General features: G+C 41.0%; 1 protein-coding gene across 2 annotated transcripts in view; it reads left to right on the forward strand.

Annotated features, from left to right (window-relative positions):
• LOC139749453 (probable ATP-dependent RNA helicase DHX35) overlaps positions 1 to 23,004 on the forward strand; it is a 206,168-nt gene that overhangs the window by 79,092 nt on the left and 104,072 nt on the right. For both annotated transcript variants that reach the window (XM_071663332.1, XM_071663334.1), the window contains exons 8-9: positions 4,432 to 4,573; positions 18,739 to 18,845. In XM_071663332.1, coding sequence (XP_071519433.1) covers positions 4,432 to 4,573; positions 18,739 to 18,845 — 249 coding nt within the window. The remainder of the gene's footprint in view (positions 1 to 4,431; positions 4,574 to 18,738; positions 18,846 to 23,004) is intronic.

Below are 23,004 nucleotides of genomic sequence, written 5' to 3' on the forward strand. Positions count from 1 at the left end.
ATGATCAAAGGGCATTATTGGATTGTGTGTTAATTGATAGGCATGTAAAAGAGAGACTTTTTGATGTTAATGTGCTGAGAGGGGCTGCTGGAGGGATGTCTGATCACTATCTTGTGGAGGCAAAAGTGATGATTTGTAGAGGTTTTCAAAAAGGAAGAGAGATTGTTAGGGAGAAGAGAGTGGTGAGAGTAAGTGAGCTTGGAAAGGACATGTTTGTAAGGAGGTACCAAGAGAGATAGTGTAGAATGGCAAAAGGTGAGAACAAATGATGCGAGGTGAGTGGGTGAGGAATGGGATGTATTTAGGGAAGCATTGATGGCATGTGCAAAAGATGCATGAGAAAGTTGGGAGTTGGGCAGATTAGAGAGGGTAGTGAGTAGTGGGATGAAGTAGTAAAGTTGTTAGCGAATGAGAAAAGAGAGGCATTTAGACGATACTTACAAGGAATGAGTGCAAATGAATTGGAGGTGTATAAAAGAAAGCAGCAGGAGGTCAAGAGGAAGGTGCAAGGGTTGAAAAAGAGGACGACTGAGAGTTGGGGTGACAGAATGTCATTAAACTTTAGGGAGAATAAAAATATCTTTTGAAAGGAGGTAAATGAAACAACATGCTAAAGACAAGAGAACAAATGGGAACATTGGTGAAGGGGGCAAGGGGGAAGTAATAACAGGTAGTGATGAAGTGAGGAGATGGAGTGAGTATTTTAAAGGTTTGTTGAATGTGTTTGATGATAGGGTGGCAGATGTAAGGTGTTTTGGTCAGGGTGGTGTGTGAAGTGGGAGGGCCAGGGAGAATGGTATGAAGAGAGAAGAGGTGGTGAAAGCCTTGCAGAAGATGAAGTCCGAGAAGGTGGCGGGTTTGGATGGTATTGCAGACGAATTTATTAAGAAAGGGGGTGACTATGTTGTAGATTGGCTGGTAAGGATATGTATGTATGGATCATGGTGAAGTGCCTGAGGGTTGGTAGAGTGCATGTATAATGTCATTGTACAGAGGCAAAAGGGATAAAGGTTAGTGTTCAAACTACAGAGGCATAAGTTTGTTGAGTATTCCTGGAAAATTGAATGGGAGGGTATTGATTGAGAGGGTGAAGGCATGTACAATCAGATTGAGGAGGAGCAGCATGGTTTTGAAAGTGGTTGAGGATGTGTGGATCAGGTGTTTGCTTTGAAGAATATGTGAGCATTTCTCAGAAAAACAGATGCATTTATATGTGTTATTTATGGATCTGAAGAAGGCATATGATTGGGTTGATAGAGATGCTTTATGGAAGGTCTTAAGAGTATATGGTGTGGGAGGTAAGCTGTTAGAATCAGCGAAAAGTTTTTATCAGGGATGTGAGTCATGTGTACGAGTAGGAAGAGAGGAGAGTGATTTGCTCTTAGTGAAGATTGATCTGCGGCAGGGGTGTGTGATGTCTCCATGGTTGTTTGATATGTTTATGGATGGGTTGGATAGGGAGGTAAATTCAAAAATTTTGGACGAGGATGCAGTCTGTTGGGGATGAGGGCCTGAGAAGTGAGTCAGTTGTTGTTTGATGATTATAGAGCATTGGTGGCTGATTCAAGAGAGAGACTGCAAAAGTTGATGACTGAGTTTGGAAAAGTTTGTGAAAGGAAAATGTTGAGAGTAAATGTGAATAAGAGGAAGGTTATAAGGTTCAGCAGGCTTGAGGGACAATTTAGTTGGGATGAGAGTTTGAATGGAGAAAAATTGGAGGAAGTAGCGTTTTAGATATCTGGTAGTGGACTTAGCAGCAGCTGGAACCATGGGAGTGGAAGTAAGTTACAGGGTGGGGGAGGGGGCGAAGGTTCTGGGAGCGATGAAGAATATATGGAAAGAGAGAACATTATCTCTGAGAGCAAAAATGGGTGTATTTGAAGGAATAGTAATCCTAACAATGTTATATGGTTGTGAGGCATGGGCTATAGATAGGTTGTACGGAGTGGGTGGATATGTTGGAAATGAAATTTTTGAGGGTGATATATGGTGTGAAGTGGTTTGATCGGGTAAGTAATGAAAGGGTAAGAGTGATGTGTGGTGATAAAAAGAGTGTGGTTCAGAGAGCAGAAGAGGGTGTGTTTAAATGTTTTGGATATATAAGAGAATGAGTGAGGAAATGTTGACAATGGAGGATATACATGTCAGAGGTGGAGGGAGCAAGGAGAAGCAGGAGATCAAATTGGAGGTGGAAGGATGGAGTGAAAAAGAATTTGAGCAATTGGGGCCTGAATATGCAGGAGGGTGAGAGGCATGCAAGGAATAGAGTGAATTGGGACGATGTTGTATGCTGGGGTTGACGTGCTTTCAGTGGACTGAAGCAGAGTATGTGAAACATCTGGGATAAACCATGGAAAGGTCTGTGGGGCCTGGATGTGTATAGGGATTTGTGGTTTTGGTGCGTTACACATGAAAGCACAAGACTGAGTGTGAACTAAGTGGCCTTTTTTTGTCCATTTTCCTGGCACTCCCTCGCTGATGCAGGGGGTGGCTATGCTGTTCCTTGTGGAGCAGGATGGTGCCAGGAATGTATGAAGGCAAGCAAGTATGAATATATACATGTGTATGTATATATCTGTTCGTGTTTGTGCATGTATGTACATATGAGTGGATGGGTCTTTTTTCCTATGTTTCCTGGTGCTACCTTGGTAATATGGGAAACAGCAATCCTCTACTATAATTAAAAAAGAAATTTTAACATTTGAAACAAGATATTTTGTATGATGCTTTCGATCTGTTTAGGTTTCAAAGCTACGTTAAAAAGAACTGATGATTTTTGGCGCATACTTGAAAAAAAAAAAAGAAAAAAAACAGTGGGTAAGGGAAGGAGTTGTCCTTAACAAAACGGGTTTGTGAGGGTTAAAATGAAAGTGGATAATGAGAGGTGGGTGATTGTTGATACTTCTGCACCTTTTCTCAAGAAGAGTAAGTGAGAGAGGCAAATGTTTTAGGAGCAAATTGAGCACTTCAGCAACTTTAGTGTGAGGAACCACCATCTCGTGAATACTTTTATTGCCATCAAATCACAAATGATATTACCTACATTATTCTTGGTGAACATTTTAAGGTTCTTTCTTGGTATTGTATCTTTTTCTGATATCAGCTGTAGTCCATGAGGTTCCTGTCCCTCTCTCTTTTCTTCAATGTCCATCTTGCCCTCAGATTAGTGTGTACCTTCTTATGTAAGTTGATCATTTCAGCCTTTCCCTACTTCTAATTCTCAGTTTTGGTATCTGTGATTCTTCATCTTCCCTTATCATTAATGTTTTTTGTTCTTGTAGCTCTATTCCCATAGTACATTTTGTAAGGATTTTACTTTGGACTGTAATTATTCCAACTTATTTCAGAGCTTCAGTACCTCCTGAGGTCTTGGATAATGTTAATCTTTCCCTTTATGATTCGCATCATCCCAGTGTGCCCATCTGTATACTTGAACTCTGTTGGGTTTTTATAGGGCTTTACACTCTTTTTGTCCTGTTCTTGAATGTGATGGAAGAGATGTCTATTACAGTAGTTCTCATCTTTACATTTTCTCCACAGGCTCTTCAGCTATGTTGCAGATCAGTTGCAGCCCTTTTATTGACTTACTTGTGACAGTCAGTATTCAACTTTACTTTGTTTTCAAGATTTTCCAAAAAATGGTTAACTGGTTTGAAGCTGTTAGATACTTTGTGATTTGCAAGTAAAAGTATGTAATAGCTTCAGACCAGTTAACCATTCTTTGGAAAATCTTGAAAACAAAGTGAAATAAAATTTTGACTGGCATTAGCAAGTCTTGCAGCACTTTCATTGACTTAATTATGCTGTTTAAGGTTGTATTTTACTTTGTTTCCAAGATTTTCCGAAGAATGGTAAACTGGTTTGAAGCTATTGTATACTTTGTACTTGCAGTTGACAGAATGCCTACATGCATGCATAACTCCTAGATTTATGCACAGGTCTGTGAAGTGTTGACATGCTTTAATGGTACCTTGTGCCTTTTCAGTATATCTCCATCTTTGTTTATTTAGAATCCACCATTTTGCACATATGTTTTCGTGCCTTAGGTATCCACAGTAAGAATGGTTTTGTCTATCCTCCAAGATAATCATTGCTTCATGCTACAATTTATGCGGGAAATTTTTTCAATTACTGTTGGTGGATGTGATCACTTGTGAAACAAGGAATGCATGTCGTTGGTATTGATAGTTCATGCCTCAGTATAGCATTGCAAAGTCTACAAGGCATTTACATATTATGGGTAAATAAATGCAGTTATATGAAATTTTTGATTTAATCTTAAAAGTGCAGTACACATAGATGGAATTGCTCGATACTAACACAGAAACACTCAATAAGAATGCTTTATTTAACCATTTTTCAGTTGTTAGAGAAAAATTTTTCATAAATTCCATTTAATCAACTGAAAATATAATTTGACAATTTGAACAGTTGTAGACTGTGGGTTTGTAAAGCTGCGCTGGTACAACTCCAATAGTCATACTGATGCCCTTGTGGTCGTTGCAACATCACAGGCATCAGCTACTCAGAGGGCTGGAAGAGCAGGAAGAATTCGATCAGGGAAAGTATATAGGTAAGGTTGATTCTTGTTGTTGTATACATAAGTATTTATATTGTCTCAACATACTTTTAGTTTACTTACCATGTTGACAGTAGTGTATTCCTTTTCTACCTCACTTCTTTTTGGGCAATCTAATGTACAGGACAAATAATGGACCAAGATAGTGCTTGATATACAGGAAACCCGCTAACAAGGCTGACTTTTTTTACCATCTGTTAGCACATAGTGACAGGACTAAGTCTAGGATTATTATTGGTTTTTTTCCTGACGGCTTTTACCAGAGTTTATGGTGGAGTTCCTGAAGGGTAAATGTAAACACTTAGAATTATTTATGAAATTGAGTTACCCCAAGGGCTTATTAACACACTCACATGCTGACTTACCAGTGACATTATTACCCCTTCCCATGCACCAGGCTAGTTATGGTCTTCTGGCATGGAAGAGTTGCCCTTTTTTTCCCATACTATTCATTTAATTTTTTTTTTTTTTTTTTTTTTTTTTTTTACTTTGTCGCTGTCTCCCGCGTTTGCGAGGTAGCGCAAGGAAACAGACGAAAGAAATGGCCCCCCCCCCCATACACATGTACATACACACGTCCACACACGCAAATATACATACCTACACAGCTTTCCATGGTTTACCCCAGACGCTTCACATGCCTTGCTTCAATCCACTGACAGCACGTCAACCCCTGTATACCACATGACTCCAATTCACTCTATTTCTTGCCCTCCTTTCACCCTCCTGCATGTTCAGGCCCCGATCACACAAAATCTTTTTCACTCCATCTTTCCACCTCCAATTTGGTCTCCCTCTTCTCCTCGTTCCCTCCACCTCCGACACATATATCCTCTTGGTCAATCTCTCCTCACTCATTCTCTCCATGTGCCCAAACCATTTCAAAACACCCTCTTCTGCTCTCTCAACCACGCTCTTTTTATTTCCACACATCTCTCTTACCCTTACGTTACTTACTCGATCAAACCACCTCACACCACACATTGTCCTCAAACATCTCATTTCCAGCACATCCATCCTCCTGCGCACATCTCTATCCATAGCCCACGCCTCGCAACCATACAACATTGTTGGAACCACTATTCCCTCAAACATACCCATTTTTGCTTTCCGAGATAATGTTCTCGACTTCCACACATTTTTCAAGGCTCCCAAAATTTTCGCCCCCTCCCCCACCCTATGATCCACTTCCGCTTCCATGGTTCCATCCGCTGACAGATCCACTCCCAGATATCTAAAACACTTCACTTCCTCCAGTTTTTCTCCATTCAAACTCACCTCCCAATTGACTTGACCCTCACCCCTACTGTACCTAATAACCTTGCTCTTATTCACATTTACTCTCAACTTTCTTCTTCCACACACTTTACCAAACTCAGTCACCAGCTTTTGCAGTTTCTCACATGAATCAGCCACCAGCGCTGTATCATCAGCGAACAACAACTGACTCACTTCCCAAGCTCTCTCATCCCCAACAGACTTCATACTTGCCCCTCTTTCCAGGACTCTTGCATTTACCTCCCTTACAACCCCATCCATAAACAAATTAAACAACCATGGAGACATCACACACCCCTGGCGCAAACCTACATTCACTGAGAACCAATCACTTTCCTCTCTTCCTACACGTACACATGCCTTACATCCTCGATAAAAACTTTTCACTGCTTCTAACAACTTGCCTCCCACACCATATATTCTTAATACCTTCCACAGAGCATCTCTATCAACTCTATCATATGCCTTCTCCAGATCCATAAATGCTACATACAAATCCATTTGCTTTTCTAAGTATTTCTCACATACATTCTTCAAAGCAAACACCTGATCCACACATCCTCTACCACTTCTGAAACCGCACTGCTCTTCCCCAATCTGATGCTCTGTACATGCCTTCACCCTCTCACATAAAGGCAGAAAAAGGCAAATAAATTTTTTTTGAGATGTTAAGTGGTGAGCTTTAAATTTTAATGTAATGAACCCTTGTTTTCACACAAAAAAGTAAGTACAACATGTTTTATAACAAAAGGGGTGGCAATTTCGAGCTTTACATTGATGAAATCATAGTGTGGATATTAGTAATACTAAGGCTGATGAACTGAAAAAAACAGAATATCAAGAAATTTTTTCAATGTTCTATTTCTTTTCAGTTTCTGCTCCCTCCCAATTCTGTTGGTTAGTAGAAGTATGTAGGTTTGTTATGTAGTTTTAGAATTTTGCTAGCACATACTGTTTGGTTGTAAGCAGTTCTAGAAAAACAAACCGATCTTTTTTTTTTCTAAGGCTCCAGTTATGGACAAAAATTCACATCAAGACTAGAACTTAATTGAAATATAGAAAGGATTTTGAGAGGGTAAAAGAAGAAACATGGGAAAGCATTCATGAATTATGTAGGTGAAAAACCTGTTCTTGAAAATGCAATCAGGAACTTTCTCAAGGGGTGGCCACTGCAAAATAGACTCATAACTGGTTACTTCTAATTATTCTTCTCAGCCTTCAGTGCCTCACTTTAAGTATTGCATCAGGTGCCAATTTGCTGAGACTATGTATAGTGATGCAATGTGTGCTTGCATCATGATGTGCAAGTGTTGATTAAACTCTAAGGAAAGGCAGGGGATTAAACAGTAAAACCCGGGTTAATGCATACACTCTGAAAATGGAGTACCAAGTGAAATGTTTTTCTATGGGATCATTACACTATTGCATATGTCGAGATGTTTTCCTGATGACATTAGTTTTTATGTATGAGATATCTGAAGTATTGCATATGAGGGTTACATTATTAATAAAACAGATAATGATTGATGAATAACAAATAATGATTAATATTTGATAAATAACAAATAAACAATGTACAATATTGTTTCGATGACATATGCACTTATAACACTTTATATCTGCGTCACTTTTACAGGGATGAATCCTTTATCATATTCACAGAAGTGTATTTATTGTAAGAAAACAGTGGATCACACACTAATGATGGTAACAAGTTTATAAACAGTTTTACAAGTGAACATTACTTCACAATAGATGGCAGGAGTGGATGAAATGGATTTAAGAAAATTTTTAAAGGGCTAGCACACAGCACCTTCTGGCATGGCTGCTAGGAGGCAACTGATCTTCTTATGACATGCACAATGTAGGGTTGCCATAAATCTCAATAGTTTTGGAATACCATCAAAGAAAAGTCTTTGAGAAATGATGCACTTGAATTTCATGTCAATTGCAATTGTTTAATTTTTTGGGTAATTTTTTTTTTTCAATTATGTGAGTGTTGTGTCGGTGACAATACTGGATAGTGATGCTACATCTGTGTCATGGTGTGCAAGTGTTAAATTCAAGGCAAGGCATAGTATTATACAGGATTAGTGCTTAGGATATATCCTTGGAAAGTGGATCACTAAGCAAAACAGCTCTCTATGGGGTCATTATGCCATTGCATATATGTAGGTCATTCCTAATGTTATTTTTTCCTTTGATACATATACATAGAGTATTACACTTGACATATTTCTATTAATTAATGAATGGCAAATGACCACTGTACGACATGGTATCATGAACGACAGTCATTTGATCAATAGTGGTGATTGTAGTAGAATGAGTGAGAAGGGCAGTGTGCCAGTGAGATGCAGTGGGTAGTTGGGAGGCAGTGGATATCATACAGTTCTGCTCAGGTTGAAGGTAATCCATCTGTGCACCACTGAAATTATGATTTAGGCAGTGATAATAGAGCCTTTGGTGATGATGGAGATGGTGGTGGTGAGGGAGATTGTGGTAAGTGGTGTGGAGGTGATGCATCAATTGGTTTCTTTGATACCACTGGCCACTGCACTGCCAGGTGCTGTTGTACAGCTGATGGCTACCCATAAAACTGAGAGAGTCTGCTCATACACTTATAAATACCTTGACAGAGTCTGTTAAATCAATGGGCCTTAGTCCCCAGCATGATGGGGTGCAGAGAATCTCTGGGTTTTTGCCTAACTCTGCTGCCAGTGAGAGGTAGGGCTCTGGCAGTAGTAGTACCGGCCCTCTCATGACCTTTCCCTCTCCATGAGACCCTTCTCTTTTTCTATTCAATGTACCAATATTCTTGGTATCCCTAGTAAACTCTCTTCTGTTGAACACCATCTGTCTAATATCTCAACTAATATCTTACTTCTATCTGAGACATAGTTGTTTAATGGTGTTCTTACTTGTCCCTTTTTCATATCTTATAACGTCCATCCATGATTCCGGTTCAAAGGCGGTGTTTGTGCTTATTCCAACATACACACACCTGTTGCACGCCTTAAAGACTTTGAGTCTCAAAGCTTTGATGTTATGCAGCTCAAAGTTTGTCTGTCAACTACTACACTTGTCTTCTGTTTTGCCTGTTGCCCTCTCAATTCTACAGACTTTATATCCTTCTTTGACTATCTAACCTCCTTCCATGAGACTGGCATCCTCTCATCTACAAGCCAAGATCGTCTACCTGTGGGATTTCAATGTTCATCAAAAGGAATGGTTGAATTCCTCTCCTATTGATGGTGGAGGGACTGAAGCTCTCACATTCTCCATTTTCAATTATTTTTTCTTTTCTTGTCATACATATCCGTTATTTTCTGCATTAGCGAGGTAGCATTAAGAACAGAGAACTGAACCTTAGAGGGATTATCCTCACTTAACCCCCTTCTCTGCTGCTCCTTTTGGAAAATTAGAAATGGGAGGGGAGGATCTCCCTCCTTTAAGTCACGTTTTACAACATGCAGGGAATATGTGGATAGTATTCTTTCTCTCCTATGCCCAGGGATATTTTAAGTGAATTAGAGCAAATTATCTCCCACCCTACCCATATACCTGACTGCTGTGAACCACTCCCTTAATATTCTGGATATGTTTTTCACTTCCAGTCCATTCTGCTGTAAATGCACAATCTCTCTGCCAATTGGTTCATGTGATCACGCTCTCATAATTGTATCTATTCTTACTGAACCTCCCTTTCCAGCAATCCCTTCTAAGCTTGAATATTGGCACCAGAACAAACCTAACTGGTATAACTTCTTTTCTGCCTTTCCTTGGATAAATTACTCTCTTATGTGGTGATGCTTCTGTCTCCACTGAACGCATAAGAGGTTATTCTTGTGGGAATGGAAGCATTTGTCTCCTTTCCCACCAAGACTACTTTACCGAATCCATGGTTCAACCATTCCTGTTCTCAGGCCATTCAGAAAAGGGATCAGGCATATTGGGCTTAGAAAATACTCTCCTTTCTCTGGCTCCCATTCAGCTTTAATCACTGCAAGCATGTTATTCATGAGGCAAAGCATTTCTTTATTCAAAGGAAGTGCAATAAACTCTCCTTGTCATCTACTGATAGGTCTTTCTGGTCTTTATCTGTGGGCATCTGTAAAAACTTCTTTGCTGTCCCTTTCCCTCACTTTTCCATTCTGACAGTACTATAGTTGTCTCTCCTGTTGACAAAGCAACTCTCTCTTTGGTTCCCATGTCTCCTCTGACTCCATCTTTGATGACTCTAACATTCCTTCACTCCCTGATGCGTCTTAGTAATCCTATGCCTCTTCCCGTAATGTCTTTATAGACTGTTCAAATTCTCTTCCTTCTCTGGACACAAGTAAGGCTTATGGTCCTGATGGCATCCATCCCCATGTACTGAAAGAGTTTGTCTCTGAACTTGTACCTGTACTTATTTGTTTGTTCTGTTTTTGTATTAAAACCAAAACTTTTCCTTCTCCTTGGAAACATGTCTTGATACATTCCATCCCTCAGAAGTGTGATCATTTTGACCACACGAACTATGGTCCAATTGCTTTGACGTTTACCATTTCCAATGTCTTTGAATCCCACATCAATTCCCATATCCTTAAACACCTTGAAAATCACGGTTTTATTTCTGATCACCAGTATGGCTTCCATAAGGCGAGATCCACTGGTGATATTCTTTCCTATGTTACTAATGCCTGGGCATCATCCCTGAAAGATTTTGGGGAGTCATAAGGCTTTTGACAGTGTGGCATTGGGGTCTCACCTCTAAGCTCCCCTTTTTTGGCTTCCCTCCCTCACTTTATTCCTTGATATCTAGCTTCTTCTCTGGCCGATTGATCTCTGTGGATATTGATGGATTAGCCTTTACCCTTTTCTCCATCAGCAGCGGTGACACTCAAGGTTCTCTCCTGTCTCCTACACATTTTTTCAATGATTTCTTCTCCACAAATAATTCAGTGCACTCATATGCTGAAAACTCAACACTGCATTCATCCACATCCTTCAATTATGCTCCCCTTCTTTCACTTGGTCTGCATCTCATCTTGACACAATTTACTCAGTGAACTCAGACTTGAACAGAATTCCTGAGTGGGGTAGACAAATTCTTGTTAAGTTTAATGCCTCCAAGACCCAATTTTTACCCATCTCTATTGAAAATTCTTCACAACTCTCGTCTCTCCTTTGATGGTTCTGTAATTTTACCTTGTGACTCAACAAACATACTTGGTATTACTGTAACATCCACTCTTTCTTGGAAACCCCACTTTACAGGAATAGCTAAGTCTGCCTCTAAGAAACTGGGAGTCCTGTTTTCATGTCGAAACTTCTCTTCTGAACAGTTGCTTCGTTTGTGCAAGGGATTGATTCATCCTCATGGAGTAATGCTCTCACATTTGGGGTGGTTCTGTCTGTAACCTTACTTGATAGAGTTGAGTTGAAAGCAGTTTGACTTATAAACTGTCCCAGGCTAACTTCCAAAATGACCCTCTTGCCCTATGCAGCAATTTTGGTTCACTTTCCCTCTTCTATAGGTATTACTTTGGTCTTTGCTCCTGAGAGCTGGCTGCTTGTGTACCCCCAGCACTAGCTAAACCACACAAGACTTGGCAAGCTGCTGTATCATGATTCTTGCGTTTCCATCGGCAACTCAAGGGTGGGCTGTTTTGATTCCTGCTTCTTTCCCTACACATCAAAGCTTTGAAAATCTCTACCTTTGTGTGTCTTTTCCAATAACTATGACCTAGCACATTTCAAAATACAGAGCTTTCACTTTCTCAAAAATTTGTTAATACTTCCCCTTATCTTTTCTTTTTCCATTTCATAGTTCTCTGTATTTCAATTAAGGCCTGGCCTGGATGTGTTGTCAAGTGCTCCTCAACAGCTGATGTTCTACCGACCCCCATATCTGCCACCATGCTTTGTGCTTCAGTTAACCACACACAGTTTTGTCATAGAATAAGACCTGCACTTAATATAAGATTATAAACATAAAATACACCTTATTATCAGTTGAAGTTATGGGTACTCTCCAACAAAAATTTCAAAGCAACAATACATCGCAGGAGCAGTACAAGACGATGTAGAACAGAAGAGGCTGTTTAAGGGGTAAGGAGCCAGGCTTTGGCTCCTTGCATTTTGGCTGTTTCATGAAGAAGGCATTAAGGGGTGATTGCCTTTTCTTGTCTTTTATGTCATGGAACAATTCTCTGCAGCAGGAAATTATTTAATCACTCTATGCCTTGTTTCTGTGTTTCCAGTCTTGGTCATTCTCAGCAAAATGGTCCATGATTTCTGTAATCTTGTTGACGCTGTCACTGAGCAATGCTGTGGTGAGGTTTCCCCTCTGACACTGTCTCTGGCTTTTCTGTAGTAGAGTCATCATCCTTACTCTGAAACCATTATTGTGCAATTCCTGCAGTTTGTCATAAGTAAGTCTCTCAACATGAGACTGCAGTAGCTCCACACTATCCACATTTCCCAGTCCTACCTCACTGGCCAGCTTGACAATGTCAGTTATGATTGCTGGTGCCATGTCAAAGTCCAGGAAGTTGTTGCATGTTTTTCGCTATAGCTTCTTGCATTCTTTGTTCATGGAACAGTTAGTTATTTACCTTGGCTGCTCCAGTATTAACTGTGGCCTTCATGATTATTTTTTTTTTTTTTTCAAAAATTGTCTGAGAGATTGTTAACCTTCACCATCTGTTTCCTCTGCAACTTGTCTGAAGATTCGATGAAGTTAGTAGGCAGTGAAGTTTGATATGACTTCCTGATCCGTTAGCTAGATCATAGAAGATGTACGAGATAGAAGTTAGACCTTTTCTATTGATACTCAGGTCTGAAGGGTGACAAGTACCTGAGGGTGGCCTGGGGCATTATTGAGTACCAAGAATGCTATAGATTCAGTGTTTTCTCTTTCACAATAGCTCTACCTTGCAGAGGAAAAGTTTGACACAAACCACTGCTGGAAGATAAAAGTTTTCATCGAGGTCTTCTTATTTGATTTCCACTTCACAGGCAAATGCTCTTTCTGTTTCAGAGTGATAGATGAGCATCAGTTTGAGCTTGGTCTCCTGAATCATTATCTCCCAGCAGTAGTGTTAAGTGGTCTTTTCCAGTCATGAATCCAGAAGCATGTGTTTCTTCTTGAGAAATTTAAGTGCAATATGGAATGCTTTTCCATCAAAAGCTGGTTTCATCAACATTTAAGACAAGCTGGGGAGGGTAGTTTCTACACTCAGTGATAGCTTTAAGGGTAATTGGAAATACTTAGGCAGCCTGCACATCTCCACTCACAGCCTCACCTGAAATGTGGAGACTGTTCAAGTTACAAAACCTTTTGAACTGATCAAACCAATCTTTTCTAGCTGAAGATAATCCTTGCTTTTTTCTATTATGATGAATTAGTTTAATAGCATATTATGTTGCATTTGGTCATCCGTTCATACGCTTAGTCTACCTCCCATTTCTCTAACAAACGACTCTTTGAACGAATCATGTTCATTGCTGATAAGTTTGTGGTTTTCATGGCAGAAGCTTTCATCTTGTGTGCATTCTTGATAATGGTTCTGACTGTTGATGTAGCGACTTTGAAAGCATCACTGACATCGACTTGATCCTCACCAGCTTCCAGCTGCCTCAGCACTTGTAATTTTACATTGAAAGGAAGGCTTTCTCAAGGCACTTCAACTTCAAATACGTGAGCAGCATTAGAATTTGTAGGTTGTTTTCCTGACATGAAGGGTCAGCAAGTCTGCAAGAATGTGTACACAGTGTAACTGCAGCAATGTTGGTTTATTTTATTTATTTATTTAGCTTTGTCGCTGTCTCCCGCGTTAGCGAGGTAGCACAAAGAAACAGACGAAAGAATGGCCCAACCCACCCACATGCACATGTATATACATACATGTCCACACACTTAAATATACATACCTATACATCTCAACGTATACATTTTTTTTTTTTTTCCGCTGTCTCCCGCGTTTGCGAGGTAGCGCAAGGAAACAGACGAAAGAAATGGCCCAACCCACCCCCATACTCATGTATATACATACATCCACACACGCAAATATACATACCTACACAGCTTTCCATGGTTTACCCCAGACGCTTCACATGCCCCGATTCAATCCACTGACAGCACGTCAACCCCGGTATACCACATCGCTCCAATTCAGTCTATTCCTTGCCCTCCTTTCACCCTCCTGCATGTTCAGGCCCCGATCACACAAAATCTTTTTCACTCCATCTTTCCACCCCCAATTTGGTCTCCCTCTTCTCCTCGTTCCTTCCACCTCCGACACATATATCCTCTTGGTCAATCTTTCCTCACTCATTCTCTCCATGTGCCCAAACCATTTCAAAACACCCTCTTCTGCTCTCTCAACCACGCTCTTTTTATTTCCACACATCTCTCTTACCCTTACGTTACTTACTCGATCAAACCACCTCACACCACACATTGTCCTCAAACATCTCATTTCCAGCACATCCATCCTCCTGCACACAACTCTATCCATAGCCCACGCCTCGCAACCATACAACATTGTTGGAACCACTATTCCTTCAAACATACCCATTTTTGCTTTCCGAGATAATGTTCTCGACTTCCACACATTCTTCAAGGCTCCCAGAATTTTCGCCCCCTCCCCCACCCTATGATCCATTTCTGCTTCCATGGTTCCATCCGCTGCCAGATCCACTCCCAGATATCTAAAACACTTCACTTCCTCCAGTTTTTCTCCATTCAAACTCACCTCCCAATTGACTTGACCCTCAACCCTACTGTACCTAATAACCTTGCTCTTATTCACATTTACTCTTAACTTTCTTCTTTCACACACTTTACCAAAGTCAGTCACCAGCTTCTGCAGTTTCTCACATGAATCAGCCACCAGTGCTGTATCATCAGCGAACAACAACTGACTCACTTCCCAAGCTCTCTCATCCCCAACAGACTTCATACTTGCCCCTCTTTCCAAAACTCTTGCATTCACCTCCCTAACAACCCCATCCATAAACAAATTAAACAACCATGGAGACATCACACACCCCTGCCGCAAACCTACATTCACTGAGAACCAATCACTTTCCTCTCTTCCTACACGTACACATGCCTTACATCCTCGATAAAAACTTTTCACTGCTTCTAACAACTTGCCTCCCACACTATATATTCTTAATACCTTCCACAGAGCATCTCTATCAACTCTATCATATGCCTTCTCCAGATCCATAAATGCTACATACAAATCCATTTGCTTTTCTAAGTATTTCTCACATACATTCTTCAAAGCAAACACCTGATCCACACATCCTCTACCACTTCTGAAACCACACTGCTCTTCCCCAATCTGATGCTCTGTACATGCCTTCACCCTCTCAATCAATACCCTCCCATATAATTTACCAGGAATACTCAACAAACTTATACCTCTGTAATTTGAGCACTCACTCTTATCCCCTTTGCCTTTGTACAATGGCACTATGCACGCATTCCGCCAATCCTCAGGCACCTCACCGTGAGTCATACATACATTAAATAACCTTACCAACCAGTCAACAATACAGTCACCCCCTTTTTTAATAAATTCCACTGCAATACCATCCAAACCTGCTGCCTTGCCGGCTTTCATCTTCCGCAAAGCTTTTACTACCTCTTCTCTGTTTACCAAATCATTTTCCCTAACCCTCTCACTTTGCACACCACCTCGACCAAAACACCCTATATCTGCCACTCTATCATCAAACACATTCAACAAACCTTCAAAATACTCACTCCATCTCCTTCTCACATCACCACTACTTGTTATCACCTCCCCATTTGAGCCCTTCACTGAAGTTCCCATTTGCTCCCTTGTCTTACGCACTTTATTTATTTATTTACGTATACATATATTTATATTTATTTTATTTTGCTTTGTCGCTGTCTCCCACGTTAGCAAGGTAGCGCAAGGAAACAGACGAAAGAATGGCCCAACCCACCCACATACACATGTATATACATACACGTCCACACACAGCACATATATATACCTATACATCTCACTGTATACATATATATATATATATATATACACAGACACATACATATATACCCATGTACATAATTCATACTGTCTGCCTTTATTCATTCCCATCGCCACCCTGCCACACATGGAATAACAACCCCCTCCCCCTCATGTGTGTGAGGTAGCGCTAGGAAAGGACAACAAAGGCCCCATTCGTTCACACTCAGTCTCTAGCTGTCACGTAATAATGCACCGAAACCACAGCTCCCTTTCCACATCCAGGCCCCACAGAACTTTCCATGGTTTACCCCAGACGCTTCAACTGCCCTGGTTCAATCCATTGACAGCATGTCGACCCCGGTATACCACATCGTTCCAATTCACTCTATTCCTTGCATGCCTTTCACCCTCCTGCATGTTCAGGCCCCAATCACTCAAAATCTTTTTCACTCCATCTTTCCACCTCCAATTTGGTCTCCCACTTCTCCTCATTCCCTCCACCTCTGACACACATATCCTCTTGTTCAATCTTTCCTCACTCATTCTCTCCATGTGACCAAACCATTTCAAAACACCCTCTTCTGCTCTCTCAACCACACTTTTTATTTCCACACATCTCTCTTACCCTTACATTACTTACTCGATCAAACCACCTCACACCACATATTGTCCTCAAACATCTCATTTCCAGCACATCCACCTTCCTCCGCACAATTCTATCCATAGCCCAGGCTTCGCAACCATACAACATAGTTGGAACCACTATTCCTTCAAATACCCATTTTTGCTTTCCGAGATAATGTTCTCGACTTCCACACATTTTTCAATGCTCCCAGAATTTTCGCCCCTTCCCCCACCCTATGATTCACTTCCGCTTCCATGGTTCCATCTGCTGCCAAATCCACTCCCAGATATCTAAAACACTTCACGTCCTCCAGTTTTTCTCCATTCAAACTTGCCTCCCAATTGACTTGACCCTCAACCCTACTGTACCTAATAACCTTGCTGTTATTCACATTCACTCTTAACTTTCTTCTTTCTCACACCTTACCAAACTCAGTCACCAGCTTCTGCAGTTTCTCAATTGATAAAGCTGCTCCTTTTGGTACTTTGTTTTCCTTTAACTCAAGTTTAGATGATTCAGATTCTAATTCTCCACTCCCCATCTCCCTCTGAATCTGTGCCATCTATATTCATCCTGCAGGGTCTTGTAAGTACTCTAACAGATCCAGGTGGACAAGGCACATGGCTGAGATGATATACCTCCTCATGTTGTAAGGGGGTGTGCCTCAGAGCTAAAACCAACCCTTGCTTGGCTATTTCACCTTTATTTCCTCTCTACATGGAAGCTTACCTTGATTCAGCCTATCCCTTCTTTCAAATCACCAGTATTAATTTTGCCCTGCTAGGCCTAATGGTGATTTCTCGCATATGTAACTCTCCTCTGGTCTTCTCCTTGTAGAGATTTTGTCGAAACTATTGTTGTAGCCCATGACATATCCAGAGCACTTGACAGGGTTTGGCATATGTCTTTGCTTTCTAGACTCTCTTCATTTGGTTTTGCTGCTTCTCTATGTTCTTTAATGATTAGTTTCCCCTGAGGCCATGCCATCACAGCAGTTGTTGACGTAGCGACTTTCTCCTCCTCTCCTATTGATACTGTTGTTCTTCACCGTTCTATCCTATCGTGTTTTTTCTATTCTCTCAATTAATGATCTCTCTACTATTCCGAACCCTATTCTCTCTAATGATGGTGATTCCACTCTATGTACTTCAACTCACTTTTCCTCTTCTCCTTTTAGTACTTGTTTTCTTTCTTGTGCTGATCATGTCTCCTCCCTCAGTTTGGACCTGTGCAACATTTCAGATTGGGGGGACAGTAGCCTAAAATTTGTTAAAATGTAACTTCTCCCTGTATCTCTCCTACAATCATTTGTTTCCCTAAATTCAATATCAAAATACCACCATACAGCCCTGTGATGATATAGATGTGTCGGACATAACTGTATCCTCCACTCTGCTGTGGAAACCCCATATAATCATCACTAAGTCTGCTTCATAAATCTTGGAGTGCTGTATAGATGCCATAATTATTTTTCTTGAGCAGCTGTTTACATCTATGGAGGTTTTATATGCCCAGAAGGAATACTGCTCACACATCTGAGATGGTTCATCTTCATCCAATATCTGCTAGTGACTAGAGTGGAATCAAAAGCCTTTCATGTTAATTCTCTTGGCATCATCTTCCTTCATCCTTCCTTTTCCGTGTGCTGCAATGTTGCCGCTGTCTCTGTTCTAAAGGTATTGCTTTGTCCATTGTTCTCCTAAACTGCCTCTGTTTGTCCCCACCCACAAGGTCAAGACCTAAGGCACATGTTTGGCTGCTGCCTTCCACAGCGTGTATGCTGCTGTTTTGTAGCCTCCTTCCCGTGAACACCTACGCTGTGGAATTCTCTTCCCTCTTTTGTCATACCCTCTTCACATAAACTTTCTTCCTTTAAGAGTCAGGTTTACAAACACTTGCAGAGCTCTGATTAATTTTTTCTTTCATCTCTACAACTTTTCCTTTCACCCAAGAATCTTTGAATGTCATGGAAAGCTTACTGATTGACATGTAAAACAGTTATACATAGATGTATCAGTCTACCATATTATGGTAGTGACTTACATAGCATAGATTTTATGAGATAAAGGTTTAAACCTTTAGGCATCTGCAGTTGGTGGTATATACTTTGTTATGGTGTTTACAGGCCAGATAATTATGTAAAGCAGAATCCCTAGACTGATTATCCCATCTTTACTGTGAGAGTCTTCCTCTCCGTTATTGAGATACAACATAAAAGATGTGTTCTTTTTTATTAAGGCTTTTTATTTTACTTACAGACTGTATCCTGAGAAAGAGTTCGAAAAGCTTAATGAAATCACACCACCTGAGATGGTACGCACTAATCTGTCTTCACCAGCTCTTAACTTGATGGCTCTAGGCATTGGTATGTTCTGTTCATGTTTCTTTATTTATGGACAGAGGTCTGTAAGCATCTGAGAGAACATATGCTCCATAAAGGGTTAGGACACCATTTTACCTTCCCAAAATAAAGTGTACCTATGAGGATTCACTGTCTTTGACCATCATTAAACATATGAGGTCAGCAGATGCTTATTCACAGAGACTGGTCAACCATACAGCAATCCAACAAGGTCTAAGACATGGCAGCTTTTAGATGAAGTAGCATTGAGCAGTCAGTTGCCATTATCCATATACTTACTTGCTGTAATGACTGATCTTTGCTTAATGTTGTCTTTTGTATCTAATTTTGTATTTCATTTTTCATGGCTGGAATCAATAATAGTTTGTTGTATCTTGAGAACTGGTGTACTTAGTTACACCAGTGTTGTAAGGTGCCACAATATTTGACTTGCAGGTATTTTGTTGTGAAGGTGTGTGGACCTGGGATTCAATAGATATACTGGAGGTAAGGCATGATATTGGCCTGTATTGTAAGAGACAGGTTCTAGTTCATCTGGTTTAGAGGTGTTCTTCTCTCAAGGATGGTTCATGAGGCTGTTGGCTCCTTTAATTTGGCTGTTTATTTTTATGATATTGATGTGACAACATTCATTTACATAAGAAACTTGTAAACTTGTTTTTTTTTTTTTTTTTTTTTTTTTTTATACTTTGTCGCTGTCTCCCGCGTTTGCGAGGTAGCGCAAGGAAACAGACGAAAGAAATGGCCCAACCCCCCCCCCATACACATGTACATACACACGTCCACACACGCAAATATACATACCTCCACAGCTTTCCATGGTTTACCCCAGACGCTTCACATGCCTTGCTTCAATCCACTGACAGCACGTCAACCCCTGTATACCACATGACTCCAATTCACTCTATTTCTTGCCCTCCTTTCACCCTCCTGCATGTTCAGGCCCCGATCACACAAAATCCTTTTCACTCCATCTTTCCACCTCCAATTTGGTCTCCCTCTTCTCCTCGTTCCCTCCACCTCCGACACATATATCCTCTTGGTCAATCTCTCCTCACTCATTCTCTCCATGTGCCCAAACCATTTCAAAACACCCTCTTCTGCTCTCTCAACCACGCTCTTTTTATTTCCACACATCTCTCTTACCCTTACGTTACTTACTCGATCAAACCACCTCACACCACACATTGTCCTCAAACATCTCATTTCCAGCACATCCATCCTCCTGCGCACATCTCTATCCATAGCCCACGCCTCGCAACCATGCAACATTGTTGGAACCACTATTCCCTCAAACATACCCATTTTTGCTTTCCGAGATAATGTTCTCGACTTCCACACATTTTTCAAGGCTCCCAAAATTTTCGCCCCCTCCCCCACCCTATGATCCACTTCCGCTTCCATGGTTCCATCCGCTGACAGATCCACTCCCAGATATCTAAAACACTTCACTTCCTCCAGTTTTTCTCCATTCAAACTCACCTCCCAATTGACTTGACCCTCAACCCTACTGTACCTAATAACCTTGCTTTTATTCACATTTACTCTCAACTTTCTTCTTCCACACACTTTACCAAACTCAGTCACCAGCTTCTGCAGTTTCTCACATGAATCAGCCACCAGCGCTGTATCATCAGCGAACAACAACTGACTCACTTCCCAAGCTCTCTCATCCCCAACAGACTTCATACTTGCCCCTCTTTCCAGGACTCTTGCATTTACCTCCCTTACAACCCCATCCATAAACAAATTAAACAACCATGGAGACATCACACACCCCTGCCGCAAACCTACATTCACTGAGAACCAATCACTTTCCTCTCTTCCTACACGTACACATGCCTTACATCCTTGATAAAAACTTTTCACTGCTTCTAACAACTTGCCTCCCACACCATATATTCTTAATACCTTCCACAGAGCATCTCTATCAACTCTATCATATGCCTTCTCCAGATCCATAAATGCTACATACAAATCCATTTGCTTTTCTAAGTATTTCTCACATACATTCTTCAAAGCAAACACCTGATCCACACATCCTCTACCACTTCTGAAACCGCACTGTTCTTCCCCAATCTGATGCTCTGTACATGCCTTCACCCTCTCAATCAATACCCTCCCATATAATTTACCAGGAATACTCAACAAACTTATACCTCTGTAATTTGAGCACTCACTCTTATCCCCTTTGCCTTTGTACAATGGCACTATGCACGCATTCCGCCAATCCTCAGGCACCTCACCATGAGTCATACATACATTAAATAACCTTACCAACCAGTCAACAATACAGTCACCCCCTTTTTTAATAAATTCCACTGCAATACCATCCAAACCTGCTGCCTTGCCGGCTTTCATCTTCCGCAAAGCTTTTACTACCTCTTCTCTGTTTACCAAATCATTTTCCCTAACCCTCTCACTTTGCACACCACCTCGACCAAAACACCCTATATCTGCCACTCTGTCATCAGACACATTCAACAAACCTTCAAAATACTCATTCCATCTCCTTCTCACATCACCGCTACTTGTTATCACCTCCCCATTTACGCCCTTCACTGAAGTTCCCATTTGCTCCCTTGTCTTACGCACCCTATTTACCTCCTTCCAGAACATCTTTTTATTCTCCCTAAAATTTACTGATAGTCTCTCACCCCAACTCTCATTTGCCCTTTTTTTCACCTCTTGCACCTTTCTCTTGACCTCCTGTCTCTTTCTTTTATACTTCTCCCACTCAATTGCATTTTTTCCCTGCAAAAATCGTCCAAATGCCTCTCTCTTCTCTTTCACTAATACTCTTACTTCTTCATCCCACCACTCACTACCCTTTCTAAACAGCCCACCTCCCACTCTTCTCATGCCACAAGCATCTTTTGCGCAATCCATCACTGATTCCCTAAATACATCCCATTCCTCCCCCACTCCCCTTACTTCCATTGTTCTCACCTTTTTCCATTCTGTACACAGTCTCTCCTGGTACTTCCCCACACAGGTCTCCTTCCCAAGCTCACTTACTCTCACCACCTTCTTCACCCCAACATTCACTCCTCTTTTCTGAAAACCCATACTAATCTTCACCTTAGCCTCCACAAGATAATGATCAGACATCCCTCCAGTTGCACCTCTCAGCACATTAACATCCAAAAGTCTCTCTTTCGCACGCCTGTCAATTAACACGTAATCCAATAACGCTCTCTGGCCATCTCTCCTACTTACATAAGTATACTTATGTATATCTTGCTTTTTAAACCAGGTATTCCCAATCATCAGTCCTTTTTCAGCACATAAATCTACAAGCTCTTCACCATTTCCATTTACAACACTGAACACCCCATGCATACCAATTATTCCCTCAACTGCCACATTACTCACCTTTGCATTCAAATCACCCATCACTATAACCCGGTCTCGTGCATCAAAACCGCTAACACACTCATTTAGCTGCTCCCAAAACACTTGCCTCTCATGATCTTTCTTCTCATGCCCAGGTGCATATGCACCAATAATCACCCACCTCTCTCCATCAACTTTCAATTTTACCCATATTAATCGAGAATTTACTTTCTTACATTCTATCACATACTCCCACAACTCCTGTTTCAGGAGTATTGCTACTCCTTCCCTTGCTCTTGTCCTCTCACTAACCCCTGACTTCACTCCCCAGACATTTCCAAACCACTCTTCCCCTTTACCCTTGAGCTTCGTTTCACTCAGAGCCAAAACATCCAGGTTCCTTTCCTCAAACATACTACCTATCTCTCCTTTTTTCACATCTTGGTTACATCCACACACATTTAGGCACCCCACTCTGAGCCTTCGAGGAGGATGATCACTCCCCGCGTGACTCCTTCTTCTGTTTCCCATTTTAGAAAGTTAATACAAGGAGGGGAGGATTTCCGGCCCCCCGCTCCCGTCCCCTCTAGTCGCTTTCTACGACACGCGAGGAATACGTGGGAAGTATTCTTTCACCCCTATCCCCAGGGATAATATACATATATATATACATATACACACACACACACACACACACACATACGCACATACACACACACACACACACATACATATATATACATATGAAACTTGTAAACTTGTATCATGAGAATATATCCTCTTTGTCAATCTTTCCTCACTCATCCTCTCCATGTGACCACATTCT

The sequence above is a fragment of the Panulirus ornatus genome, chromosome 7, assembly GCF_036320965.1.
Source record: "Panulirus ornatus isolate Po-2019 chromosome 7, ASM3632096v1, whole genome shotgun sequence".
Taxonomy (NCBI): domain Eukaryota; kingdom Metazoa; phylum Arthropoda; class Malacostraca; order Decapoda; family Palinuridae; genus Panulirus; species Panulirus ornatus.